General features: G+C 43.2%; 1 protein-coding gene across 2 annotated transcripts in view; it reads left to right on the top strand.

Moving 5' to 3' along the window:
- Window positions 1–13,350, top strand: part of LOC117983409 (ornithine decarboxylase 1-like) — a 25,197-nt gene extending 11,847 nt beyond the window's left edge. For both annotated transcript variants that reach the window (XM_034969952.2, XM_034969951.2), the window contains exons 2-12: window positions 1,386–1,558; window positions 2,612–2,813; window positions 3,124–3,361; window positions 4,456–4,573; window positions 5,319–5,450; window positions 6,762–6,885; window positions 7,538–7,711; window positions 8,753–8,884; window positions 10,082–10,207; window positions 10,740–10,948; window positions 11,573–13,350. In XM_034969952.2, coding sequence (XP_034825843.1) covers window positions 3,175–3,361; window positions 4,456–4,573; window positions 5,319–5,450; window positions 6,762–6,885; window positions 7,538–7,711; window positions 8,753–8,884; window positions 10,082–10,207; window positions 10,740–10,948; window positions 11,573–11,756 — 1,386 coding nt within the window. In that variant the 5' untranslated portion in view covers window positions 1,386–1,558; window positions 2,612–2,813; window positions 3,124–3,174 and the 3' untranslated portion in view covers window positions 11,757–13,350. The remainder of the gene's footprint in view (window positions 1–1,385; window positions 1,559–2,611; window positions 2,814–3,123; window positions 3,362–4,455; window positions 4,574–5,318; window positions 5,451–6,761; window positions 6,886–7,537; window positions 7,712–8,752; window positions 8,885–10,081; window positions 10,208–10,739; window positions 10,949–11,572) is intronic.

Genomic DNA, 13,350 nt, shown 5'->3' with positions numbered 1-13,350 from the left:
TTCCATTTCAGGGTTTTTAGTTTGAAAACATAGTGACGTTCATTAAAAAGCGTTTGTCGTGGATCGCAAGATATAGCAATAATATATTGCACTTTCATCAGCAGTATTAGAGGTACTTAATAAAGTACCTTTAGTACTGGTGATTAAAATAAACGAATGCTTTCAAAAATTATGCTTAGTATTCGAAAAATACACAGAATTCTCAAGTTCTGCAAATATCCGGCTTGAAGGACCAAAATAATGTTTTTAGATTACTAGTCAGTAGGTACTACATCTTATCGATAAAACATCTAAATATATTGTAAAAAATAAGCGTGAATTCTAATAATAGGTAAATCTTAAAGCTAGCCATAAATTATGCCCGCGTGGAATGGTGCCTAGAATACTGGCTGCATTTCCGCGTTGGATCCTTTGCTCAATAAATGTACTTACTCTTCTGTCCCCAGATGACATGAGAGATTTATTGCGGTGAAATGTAGTGCTTTTTTTAGCACTAAGACTCCATGACGACAGGCTCTCTACGGCAAACGGAACAAAAATGTTACTCTCGATAAGAGAGGCATACTTACCTACTTGCGCCGCTTATCGACTAGATATATACTTAAGTAGATTGTATGCGATTTAGTCTTGAGATAGAAAATTCATTCAGACAACATTTCCAAAAAATTCCCGTTGAGCCTCAGTGTTACTCACGGGGTTTGACTCGACGGGAATAACCCCTAGATAGTATTTTATTAATTATGTATTTATCTACATGAAAAGAAATAGATAGCTTGAGGGGATCCAACGGTCGAGCGCTCAAGGTTCTCGTTTGTAGGAATGACCGCCCGGAATTAATTAATCCGTCAAGCAATCTGCCAATCACGATAAAGAGGGTACGACACAATTACTAATTTGGAATGCTCTACTTTAATGCTCACATACAGAGTGGAATACTTCTACTACGTGAAGCTTCTTATATTTTACCTGCTTTTAAATGCGGTTGAATTTTTTCGACTTTTTTTTCTAGCGGCTCTTCGCGCGGCATGCGAAATGTCGTCACCGCTTATGAGCTTCCGAGACGGTCAAGCACGTAGATTTGTTTTGCTTGATCAGCGAGCTTGACCTGCGCATGTCAAGCGGCTTTATCAAGCAAACGGCACTTTTCTCATATCTCGAACACTGTCCGAACGTCAAGCACAAATATAAAATCGCATCAAGCACGCGTCAATACTTGACTCAAGCAGCAAGCAAACTTTGTAAACAATCAAAATGTTAAGGTCAAGCAATAATCTACGTGCTTGATGTCAAGCTGCTTGACCGTCTCGGAAACTCTTTACACGTGAAGTCGTGATGCTTGTTAACTGTACATAACATACACACTTGTATGTTTACTTGTTGTGCAGGGAGCACCGGGTGAGTCCGGCGCAGCTGGCAGTGCCGGGCGCCACGTGCGCACGAGCCCGTCCCCCGCGCCTCGCCCGCGCCCCGCGCAGCGCTGCTGGCGCCGCGCGCTCAACGTCGACCCGCCTTGGCTGCGGCGCGCCCCCGCCCGCTGACACACCTCTCACCCGATCACGTGAGTCACACCTCTGACGCTCCACAGATTTACATCCAATGACGTTCCTATTGCAGACAAGACTTGTAGCGTGAGAATGACCCAAACTGTCACTGGCAAAACTGAGAGTAAGAGAACAAGAAGTCTGACCGACAAGGGATATGGGTGTACTAAAAACCGGCACACCCCTTCCAAGTTAGCCTGCTACCATCTTTCCCTTTTACAAGATACCAAGACAAAAAAAGCTACCCTAAGGCCCAGGTGGGAGCGGGAGGCGGCCAACTTGTGGAACAAGAAATTGTAAGGAAGACGCACGGACGTGTCCTAATCAAGAGCGGGTGCCGAGCGGCGTGGAATGATGGCATCGCGCCTTCTGCCCGCCTCGCAGGAAGCATCCGCTCACACCTGGGCCGTAGGCTTCGAATCAATTCTTAATGTACCGTTTTTGCCTGTGACAAGATAAAAAAGGGGTTTAAAGACAAAACGTGGAAGTAAATGTCATTTTATTTAGAATTGTAAACTTCATTCACCTCACGATAAAGGGCGCGATGGGAACTAATCGGGTTATCGCAAGGCAAGTTCCGCTTAGATTTAATGTCTTTGACATTGGCGGAATTGGTGTCAAACTTGAAGGAATCTATAGTTCACGACAGATCGACACGAATCGGGGTATGAGACTGGGGGACGCCCGCACACCCGCACAGCGCCCGCGCTATCCCGCACCGGGTTAGCGCGGTGGCTGTGCGGCCGTGCGGGGTGTTCCCCTCCCCGATTACCATCTCGACCCGTCACCTACTATACTTACTCAAACGCCGCGGATACACCTGTAAGTTTTACTCACTTAAGTAGCTTACATGATTAACCTACAAACGACAAATTTACTAATGTAAGCACTCTTATAAGTACATTTGCATTAGTAAATTTGTCAGTTAATAACGTAAGCTACTCACGTGAATATAATCTTACAGGTGTAATCGCGGCCTAAGGTACAGTAATGTGTGGCACAACTTTGTAATAAACATTTTTCTTTGTTTCTATTTGATATCCAGTTAACAGCCATGTGTTGTCCAACAGCTGACACTTGTGGACTAGCGCTATCGGGCCTCTGCCACCGGGCTCCGAGAACACCTGACACCGCCCCTCTCCGCACCGCCGCTCGCCCCCCCCTCTCGCAGCATAGCCGACTGACTCGGCCTCGGCGTCTGCCGAGGCTCAGGGCCCGTCGGAGGACTACTAGCCAGCCCCCAGACTAACGCCTACCCGAGCCTAGCTCAAGGTAAGTCCCCAGCAGTTCTCCAATGAGTATACCAGTAAGTCTTGATACTAGAAATAACCCCCTGGGTTTTACGGAGAAGAACTACCAGCTAGCCGAAAAATATTTTGTCAGACTCCGCTTATCAGCTCATCCTGATAAAAGTAATATCTCAGCAGATGCAAATCAAACGCCCATGTCTCGTAAAATTGGTTCCAATCCATTAGCTAATACGAATAAATTAACAACTGTAGAGAAATCATTTGTTTTATGATTTTTCCAATGTTAGCAACTGTCATCGACATTCAATTAACTTCAAAATTACCATCACCAGGTCAGGAACTTTAGTCAAGTGGACTCGACGCTCGTCAAGATCCCAGGCATAATGAAGGTCGTGGAAGAGGAGCAGCAGGTGGTCGTGATGGAGGGCCCCTGGAGCCCCGTGGACGTGATCCGCGACATCGTGGACGAGGGCTCGCAGGAGGACCCCTTCTACGTCATGGACCTGGGGGAGGTCGTGGCGCGGTTCCGCGAGTGGAAGGAGCTGATGCCCCGAGTTGAGCCATTCTATGGTAAGTCTTAGTAGGAACAACCTATCCATCTTAGTGCAAGTTTTAACATTAACAGGTCATTCTAGACTAAACAGACACATGTACATTGTATTGTACAACCTTAAGCTCCAGGGCACAGATGTCTGCAGAATGTGCCAAGAGTATGACGTGGCCCCGATGCATATAATAATCTGCTACTGCCCCACTCTAATGCATAAATATAGCATCCACATAGGGAAACACGTCATACACCCTGAGGAAGCTACTATTATTCTAGTCAGGATAGCGGCCACAAGTATTAGCACGGAATTCTAAATTCACATGGTGGCGATCAAAGACGGCCAAAGTGATACAGGGGATTCAAGGACCTGCACAACCTCAAAAAGGAAAAGTAAGAAGATGACTTGAGGACGAAACACCTGATTTCTCTGACATCTTGAAAGACTTTTTTTCTACACAGTGATCTATGGGAGGCCGTAGCGTAGTTGCACTAAACCCCCCCAACCTGTGTGCCGTTCTATTGGATCAGTATGTCGTAGATATAGAAGTAGTTGCGCGATTTTGGCTTTGAAAAAAGGTTATGTGCCCCGTGTTCAGCCTTTCTGTGTTGAATTTAGTGTCATTTCAGTCTGGGGTCCTGCAAGCATACACCTGCATTGATCTGGTGGAAATAACTCAGTTCCCGGCAGTATAAGAAGTTGCCTCGTCCTTAATTTGCCACACAATGAAGTAAGACAACATGACGATGAACAGGTTCACGAGAACCTCTTCTACGTCATTGAACATAACCGGACCTCGTAACTTGTGCACAGTTCCGGCAGAATATGAAGCTGTCTCATCTTTTTACACACATTGAAATAGGACACAATGATGACGAAGAAGGTCACGAGAACTTATTGTACGTCATTGACGCGTGGTTCCAGCAGAATAAAAATTTGTTGTTTCATCTTTTTACACACATTGAAGTAGGACACAATAATGACGAAGAAGGTCACGAGAACGTCTTCCGTTCCGAACGTTCCGGCAGAATAAAAACCTTTTGTCTCATATTTTCCCAAACAATGAAGTAGGATACAATGATGATAATTGCTTGAATGTGTTGGTGTTGTCCGCAGCGGTGAAGTGCAATGACGACAAGCTGATGGTGAGCACGCTGGCTGCGCTGGGCGCCGGCTTCGACTGCGCTTCCAAGGCTGAGATCCAGCTCGTCACATCCCTCGGAGTGGGCCCCGAGTAAGTGAATAACACTTTAGGGCGTTTGTGCACTCAACCGTGATTTTACGGATCCGTGCAACCACTCAGATGTAGGTACGTATTTCTATGACGGCCACTTCGAAGAACTACGGATACGAACCGAATACGGATGAGTGCACAAATGCCCTTAGTCTATACCCCATACGCGGAAAGAAGTGAGTATAGCGCTCTCTCTGTTAATTAATCCCATACTGACATGACGTGACCGAGCCAAAAAACTCAGTGGGCGTCAACCATTTATTGTCACCAATAAATCACAAACGAAAATGTACTTCGTCCGCGTAAAATACTCAAATTTCAAACCCCTATTTTACCCCTTAAGGGTTGAATTTTCAAAAATCTTTTCTTAGCGGATTTCTACGTCATAATAGCTATCTGCATGCCGAATTTCAGCCCGATCCATTCCGTAGTTTGAGCTGTGCGTTGATAGATTGATAGCCTCAATAGCTCAACCGGTATAGGAGTGGACTGAAAACCGAAAGGTCGACGGTTCAAACCCCGCCCGTTGCACTATAATTGTCGTACCTACTCCTAGCACAAGCTTGACGCTTAGTTGGAGAGGAAAGGGGAATATGAGTCATTTAACATGGCTAATATTCTTTAAAAAAAAAAAAAGCTTTTAATATAAATATAATAAATAAAATAAAAATATAATAAATAACAATATAATAATTTTAATTATTTTCCTTTTATACACACTTATATAGATGTTTTTGTCCCACAGTCGCATAATCTTCGCAAACCCCGCCAAACCCGCGTCTCACATCCGCTGGGCGAGCGCCGCCGGAGTCACCACCATGACCTTCGACTCCGAGACCGAGCTGATGAAGATCAAGCAGTACATGCCGCACGCTCAGTGAGTGCTTCACACCTGCTTCATATCACTCAGAACAAATATCTGTAGAAGTAGCCCTATTGCAACTCTTATTGTTGGAGCGAGATAGCTAAAAAAAAAAAAAAAATGCATTTCAGCTCTTATTAGAACGTGACAGAACGATCATTTTATGTCATTATCACCGTGGGCACTTTTTTGTTTGTCAAGGTGTATTTTGTACGTGAGATCTTGACACACAACGTGAAATAATAACAGTATGAAATACATAGATGTGACGTCTTAAACATTTGGCGTAATTTGGCATACTTTTTTAGTTAAGCCGATAATTTAAAAAGATTCCGACGAATTGAGAACCTCCTCCTTTTTTTGAAGTCGGTTAAAAATGGTTAGCAAACTTTAAACTAATAACGGACGCGGATTTTACGAATTTTGGAAGACCCTCTATTTAATAATTCCTAAGAAATAATTTATTTTTGGCATAGGGCATTGTTGTGATTGGTTGAATTTATGACATTTTTATTGCAACAATGCATTGTAGCCAATAGTGAGCGAGCGTGTACGCAGCATATAGCATACGCAGTACGTTCATGTATTACAAAATCTGCACTTCTTTGAACTACGTCGCCTGCGTCTCAGCATACGCTTAGCCCTGTTATTATTTTATTTTATTTTATTTGTTTATTTGCAATCAACAGCGATACATACAATATAATTTAACATAATAACAGACTGAAAATAAGGCCAAATAGGATTACAATTTTGTTTTACAGATTACTTAAATAGTTATTAATTATAAATTTATAACAGTACGTTTGAAGAGACCAAATAATTTAAAATTTATTTTTAATCATATCTATAGATTACTTACAGTACACGGCCGAAAGTAATGTACATCGATCTTTAGAAGGAGATAGATAGAAGATTTGTAGAGCGTTGTTCCTGTCGTTGAGACCGATAAAACGTCATATCGGTATGAGTGACAGAGACAACGCTCTACAAAGCCGAAATGTCATTCTAAAGGCTACATTACTTTCGGCCGCGTACTGTACCTACAGATTAATTAGTGATCTATTATTTACTAGATGATGCACGCGACTTCGTCCGCGTGGATTTAGGTGTTTGAAAATCCCATGGGAACTCTTTAATTTTCCGGGATAAAAAGTAGCCTATGTCCTTCCCCGGGATACTAAGTATCTCTGTACCAAATTTCGTCAAAATCGGTTGAACGGTTGAGCCGTGAAAAGCTAGCAGACAGACAGACAGACACACTTTCGCATTTATAATATTAAGTATGGATTTATTTGAAGAGATTAAGTGAAAGTTTGTCTTTAGGCTGGTCGTCCGCATCCGCTGCGACGCAACATCCGCGCAGTGCCCGCTCGGCATCAAGTTCGGCTGCGACCCCGTCGCAGAGGCGCCGCGCTTGCTCAAGATCGCTGCTGTGATTGGCCTTAACGTGAGACATTTGAACACTCTCTCACACACAAACCGCACTACGCCACACACGCACTACACACACACACACACACACACGCACGCACGCACACAAAATACACACACATGCACACACTCCACACCACTCTCACATACCCCACTGCTCACTACTATTTTGAGGTCAAATAAAGCTTTGACTCTTTGAACACGTCTGCCCCAGCAACTTGTATCTGAATGAAAAAACCGGCCAAGTGTGAGTCAGGCTCGGGCACCGAGGGTTCCGTACTACAGTTGTGTTTTTTTGACATTTTGCACGATAAATCAAAAACTATTATGCATAAAAAGAAATAAAAATCTGTTTTAGAATGTACAGGTAAAGCCCTTTCATATTATGATACCCCACTTGATATTGTTATCTTACGTGGGAAATTGAAAATACTAATTATTAGTTCATATGAGACCACAATTTAATTTTTTTTTGTGTGATGTAACCCTAAATTCACGGTTTTTAGATTTTTCCCCTTATCTCTGCTATAAGACCTACCTACCTGACAGACAGACAACAAATTGATCCTATAAGGGTTCCGTCTTTCCTTTTGAGGTACCCTGAAAAACATTGGTTTCCCGAAAAACTAGATGATAGGAAAATGTATGTATTTTTTTTTTGTATTTAGGTGGTAGGCGTATCCTTCCACGTGGGCTCTGGCGCGCAAGAGACGGGCGTGTACGCGCGCGCCATCCAGTACGCGCGCGCACTGTTCGACACGGGCGACGCCGCGGGACACACCATGTACCTGCTGGACATCGGCGGCGGCTTCCCGGGCAACAGCGGCACTTCTATACGCGAGGTGAGCTATGCCCCGTACATTTTACGCAAGCAACATAAAGGTGCTGATAGACTTGAGCATTCACTTGTAATGAGCATTCGTGCGAATGTTACATCACAGAAAAATACGAGAACATTTTAGCGAGTATTCTATCGAGCGTTCTGGCGAGCATTCTAGCGAGCAGATTTGCTTCTAAGACGAAACAGATTAGTTTGCCACCATCTTTACTTTTTCTTTTTTTTTAACATAACCATTGAGTATAAATGCAGCACAAGCGACCGTCAAGTCTGATATCTTCATGAAGAATTGACGAGCATCGAATAGAGCGTTCGCTAGAATTCTCAAGATATTCGTAGCAATATTTGGCTCTGTGCTTGGCTCGGCTCGTTGTTCAGTTCGACAAAAATAAAAACGGCGAATGCTCGATGTTCTGTTACAAGTGAATGCTCAAGTCTATCAGCACCTTACAGTTTACACGCGCTCCATACACATAACGTGTGCGCCATACAGATTACGTGTGTATCATACAGTTTATGCATGCGCCATACAAATTAAACCACACAGAGCTTATGGTTCCTTCTGTATGATGGATTTCCGCAAAGTACAATACACGGCAGAAAGTAATGTACATCGGCCTTTAGAATGACATTTCGGCTTTGTAGAGCGTTGTCTCTGCCACACAAAACATTAATTCATTCATTAATTCACTCTCCTTCTAAAAGTCGATGTACATTGCTTTCGGCTGCGTACTGTAACAGTTTAACAGTATACAATGAACCAAAAGCTTAATTATAATATATATATAGCTTAAAAATAATCAAGCTGAGTGGCCTACCTGTTCGAGGTGTTGCACTGCTGTACAGGACGATATTGCCTACACCATGTACCACGTATATACCTCGAATAAACATTAGTCTATTCTATTCTAATTTGCTGTAATCCAGATTACAGCAAAGCTTACTAGTAAGCTTCCTATTAAGCTTTTGGTTCATTGTATATCATGGACTTCCGCAAAGTAACGCCTGCTTGTATACAAAAGTTTAACAGTATTTTGTGTGTTAGGTGTCACAAGTGATCAACGCAGCGCTCGAAGTGCAGTTCCCGTCTCGCTCGGTGCGCGTGATCGCGGAGCCGGGCCGCTACTTCGCTGCTGCTGCGTACACCCTCGCGGCCATGGTGCACGCCACCAGGCAGGTCAGTGTTGACCCTTGTTATAACGCTGTCTCATCTTTCGCTCGGTGCGCGTGATCGCGGAGCCGGGCCGCTACTTCGCTGCTGCTGCGTACACCCTCGCGGCCATGGTGCACGCCACCAGGCAGGTCAGTGTTGACCCTTGTTATAACGCTGTCTCATCTTTCGCTCGGTGCGCGTGATCGCGGAGCCGGGCCGCTACTTCGCTGCTGCTGCGTACACCCTCGCGGCCATGGTGCACGCCACCAGGCAGGTCAGTGTTGACCCTTGTTATAACGCTGTCTCATCTTTCGCTCGGTGCGCGTGATCGCGGAGCCGGGCCGCTACTTCGCTGCTGCTGCGTACACCCTCGCGGCCATGGTGCACGCCACCAGGCAGGTCAGTGTTGACCCTTGTTATTCTTTTTAAAGACCGGACCGAATTACAGCGGCGCCACAGTTCACGACAGTTAGGGAACTTGTAACGGAATGTCGAGACTTCGACGTCACTGGCAGGCCCTAACATACATTTCATGACATTTCACGTAGGTAGCCCTAAAGTAGCCCTATTTAGCTTTGATTTTACATCAATATAGCCTAAAGGTGCTGATAAACTTGAGCATTCGCAAGAGAACATTTTAGCGAGCATTATATCGAGCGTTCTGGCGAGCATTCTAGCGAGTACACGCGACCGTCAAGTCTGACATTTTCATGAAGAATAGACGAACGAGCATTCTCGTGTTCTGTTACAAGTGAATGCTCAAGTTTATCAGCACCTTTATATTTGACATATCGTCGATTCAGAAGCAAACCGAGAGTTCTCTCACTCTAGTTCACTCAGGCGGCGCGTCGCTTCGCGTCAAAATATTCTCTCGTAGGCAACATCAGACCGTTTTATAGTAAACGGTCTGTATGTCGTGCAGCGCCGCTCTATTGCTTACACACAATTGCGAAAGTTATGGCTTCCGAGACGGTCAAGCGGCTTGACGTCAAGCACGTAGATTTTTGCTTGAGTCAGGCATTTTGACCGTTCACGTTTTCTTGATGCGTAGTGCTTGACGCGTGATTGATGCAATTTTATATTTTTACTTGACGCGACCGACGTTCGGACTGTATTCGAGATGGGAGAAAACTTGCCGACGGGCGCATCAACTTCTGTTCTAGGTTGTCACAGCTTAAATAAGTAGTGTTTATTTATTTTGTTATGTTATTTTGTTGGCAGCTGCCGGCCAGGGAGGGCGAGAGCGCGGAGGAGGCGCACACGATGTACTTCATCAACGACGGCGTGTACGGCTCCTTCAACTGCGTGCTGTACGACCACCAACAAGTGCACGCCGTGCCGCTAGAGGTGAGACTGAAGCGTCATCGCTGTACCGCGCCACAAGGCTCTCTTGGCACTTCAATTACATTGACAGGGGGGCGCTGTTGGAGAACAAAGGCAGACTATTCAAACAAGAACATAGGGGACAACGTTAGTTCCGATTTTCGCCACGCGCCATGATAGCCTTGTCGCACTGTACAATGCCACACGATGCGTTACGACGTCTTGCGTCGCCGCGGCCGCACACCACGCGCAACGACTTGAGCCAAGGTCACACGATGCGTTTCCGGTGCGTTACGGCGCCGCATCGCTGTGGATTTGAGTATTGGGTGCCACACGGACGCTGCGTTATCACAACACAAGTCTCGTCTCGGCCAAAATTAGCACTAGATAGAGGAAAATGGTGAATTCTAGAGGAGGCCTATGTCCAAGCAGGACAATGTGATACATAAATTAGTGCTGGTGTTACCAATTTTCCTCTGAGAATAAATAGCCTTTATTCTTGGACCTCTGATTTTATTTTATTTATTTTAAAGAAACTTTCAATATCTTCCACCAGGAATCATCTGAGCGTGCTCAGCAGTGCTCAATCTGGGGCCCCTCGTGCGACGGGCTGGACTGCGTGCTCCCCGCTTACTCGCTTCCCCCGCAGCGCACGGGCAACTGGCTGGTCTTCAAGGACATGGGCGCTTACACCATCCCCGTAGCTTCGCCTTTCAACGGCTTTCCCACTCCAAAGGTCCGCGCTGTTCTGGACAAGCATTTGTGGTAAGCGAGCCTAATTCGCCCCTTTTTCATAATTCGCTTGGACTTGAAAATCCCTCTAGCGCGATGGAAATGGACAGTAGCGACATCTAGTATGTAATGGGGACGTTTCTTAACCGATGTGTTGCCGGCTTTGAAACTAAAACGAGTTTATGATTACATCAGAATTACTGTAAACTATGTAAACGTTTTTGTAAATAAATAAGTTATATAAACTAAAAAATTAATAGAAACACCACTGAAGGGAGCTAGACATATGAAATAAATGAAATTAATTATTTGCATGAATGAGCGTAAAAAAGGCATTAAAAATATGTTTTTTTGGACACCATTAAATGAGCAACGAAAATTCTTTTTAAAAAGGGATGTGCTTGCTAAGATTTATTTAAATCACTACCCATATTATAAATTATACGAAAATGTGTTTATTTGTTGATTTGTTCTTCAATCTAAATATTTACTAGCAGGGTCTAAAGGAAACTGAGCATTGATGATTGATCCATTATAAGTAGGGTAAGCAGTGCTTTAATGCCTCTATGAAATGCACCACATGTTTACATATCTTGGTATAGCCTCTAGAGCCCTAAAAAGTGCAAATCTAATCTCATTAATATAATCTTTTTGCAGGACGATGCTGGAAGACCTGTGGCCGCTCACGGGGGCCCACTTCTCGTTCGGCCGCGTGCCGCAGACGCCGCCCCCCTCCCCCGACCCGGACTCGGACGGCGCCTCCACCTCCCCCCCGTCCCCGCTCTCGCCCGCGAGCCCCGCCCCCCACCACGCGGTGTTCGTGGAGTGCGCGCTGAAGTGACCGCGAGTGACATGCGACGCACACGCAGAACGGAGGGGCGCAGTCGTTAGACATGGATAATGGCGTATTGGATTCGGTTTTTTTTTTTACTTTTTTGACTAAAAAAAATGTTTTGATTGTATTAACACTATTGCACAATTTATTATAATATTCTATGTATTTATGTTGTATAGGTCTTGTATATAAGGCTTAAAGCATGGCTAGAAGAAAAATATTCATAGATGCACTCGAAACGCGCGGAAATGTCTCGTATTTAGTGACGTCCTCGCCTACGGCTCGGCTTCAAACTCATACTCGACCTACAATTTCCCGGCCTTTGCAATAATGTACTATTATTTTTATTTATTTTCAAATTAAAACATTTTAGGAATATAATTGCCCACGGCGTGAGTGTTTTATAGTCGACAGACATGCTTGTCTTAAATTTATTTCGATCGATGATTGATGAAACGAAACAGAACATTTTATAGTAAAGAAGAATAAATTAACTTTCGCGCTTTGGGTTAAATTATACCTTTTTGCTGAACGTTTGTTAATTAGTATTTAAAAATATAAGATGAAACCAATAATTGTATTTAACATTTAAATCACCTTTCAATATTAGCACTTTAGTTGTTTTTAAACACTGCGTGTTAGAAAATTAAACTTATATCATTGTAATACATACTTAATTACATATTTTAACATTTAAATAATTAATATTATGTCTAAAGTAAGATTAAATATGAAATAAAATGTGATTTCTTTTTATTGCCGATTTATTATGTCTAATGGCTAAACACTTGTGCCCCTGGATGAAAAAAAAACTACGAAAATTACATTTTATGCAATAAATTAATCTTAGCTATCGATGAATTAATTCGACATCAAACAACTTTACCCCCATGCCTTATATTATGATTTTTTTGAATAATAATATAAAATTAAAATTTATTAAGTAACACTAACGTTTTAACGCTTACTAACCTTTTAACATAATTAAAATGTACTTATTAACCTCTTTTTTTGCATTTTTTTTTGTACTTATTCGTAGAAGGTAGTGGACATTCCTAATAAAATATTAATTGTTATACTCTATCTACGGAAATAAGTTAGTCTAGCACTCTCTCTCTCTGTCACGTAGTCCGAAAATCTCGGTGGGCGTTAACCATTTTGACGCACCAACCAATCACAAACATGTTTTCAAAAAACATTCGGAATTCAATTCGAAAACAGTTTCGTTTGTGTTTAGTTGGTGACTCAAAATGGTTAGCGCCCACTGAGATTTTTGGCTCCATCATTTGTATCGGATTACGTAACAGAGAAAGCGCTATACTACTTTATTCCGCTGATAGAAAATAGGTGAAATAATTGTAATGGTTATGGTATATTCAATGTGTTGTCTTAATATCACTTATTCAAATGGTAATATGAACTATTTGGCATAGTTGTTAATTTCACTCGCAAATATTGGGTACCTATCATAAATTGAAATTGTGTATAGGTGTTAACTACACCTAGCTGGAGCTATTGCCCATTAGCTTTTGAAAATTTAAAGTAGACGATTTCGCAAATTGTAGTACTTGCTTAATAAAATATATGTTGCTGAAATGTA

This window comes from Maniola hyperantus, chromosome 7 (assembly GCF_902806685.2).
Source record: "Maniola hyperantus chromosome 7, iAphHyp1.2, whole genome shotgun sequence".
NCBI classification, from domain to species: domain Eukaryota; kingdom Metazoa; phylum Arthropoda; class Insecta; order Lepidoptera; family Nymphalidae; genus Maniola; species Maniola hyperantus.
This window is presented reverse-complemented; position numbering and strand designations above follow the sequence as displayed.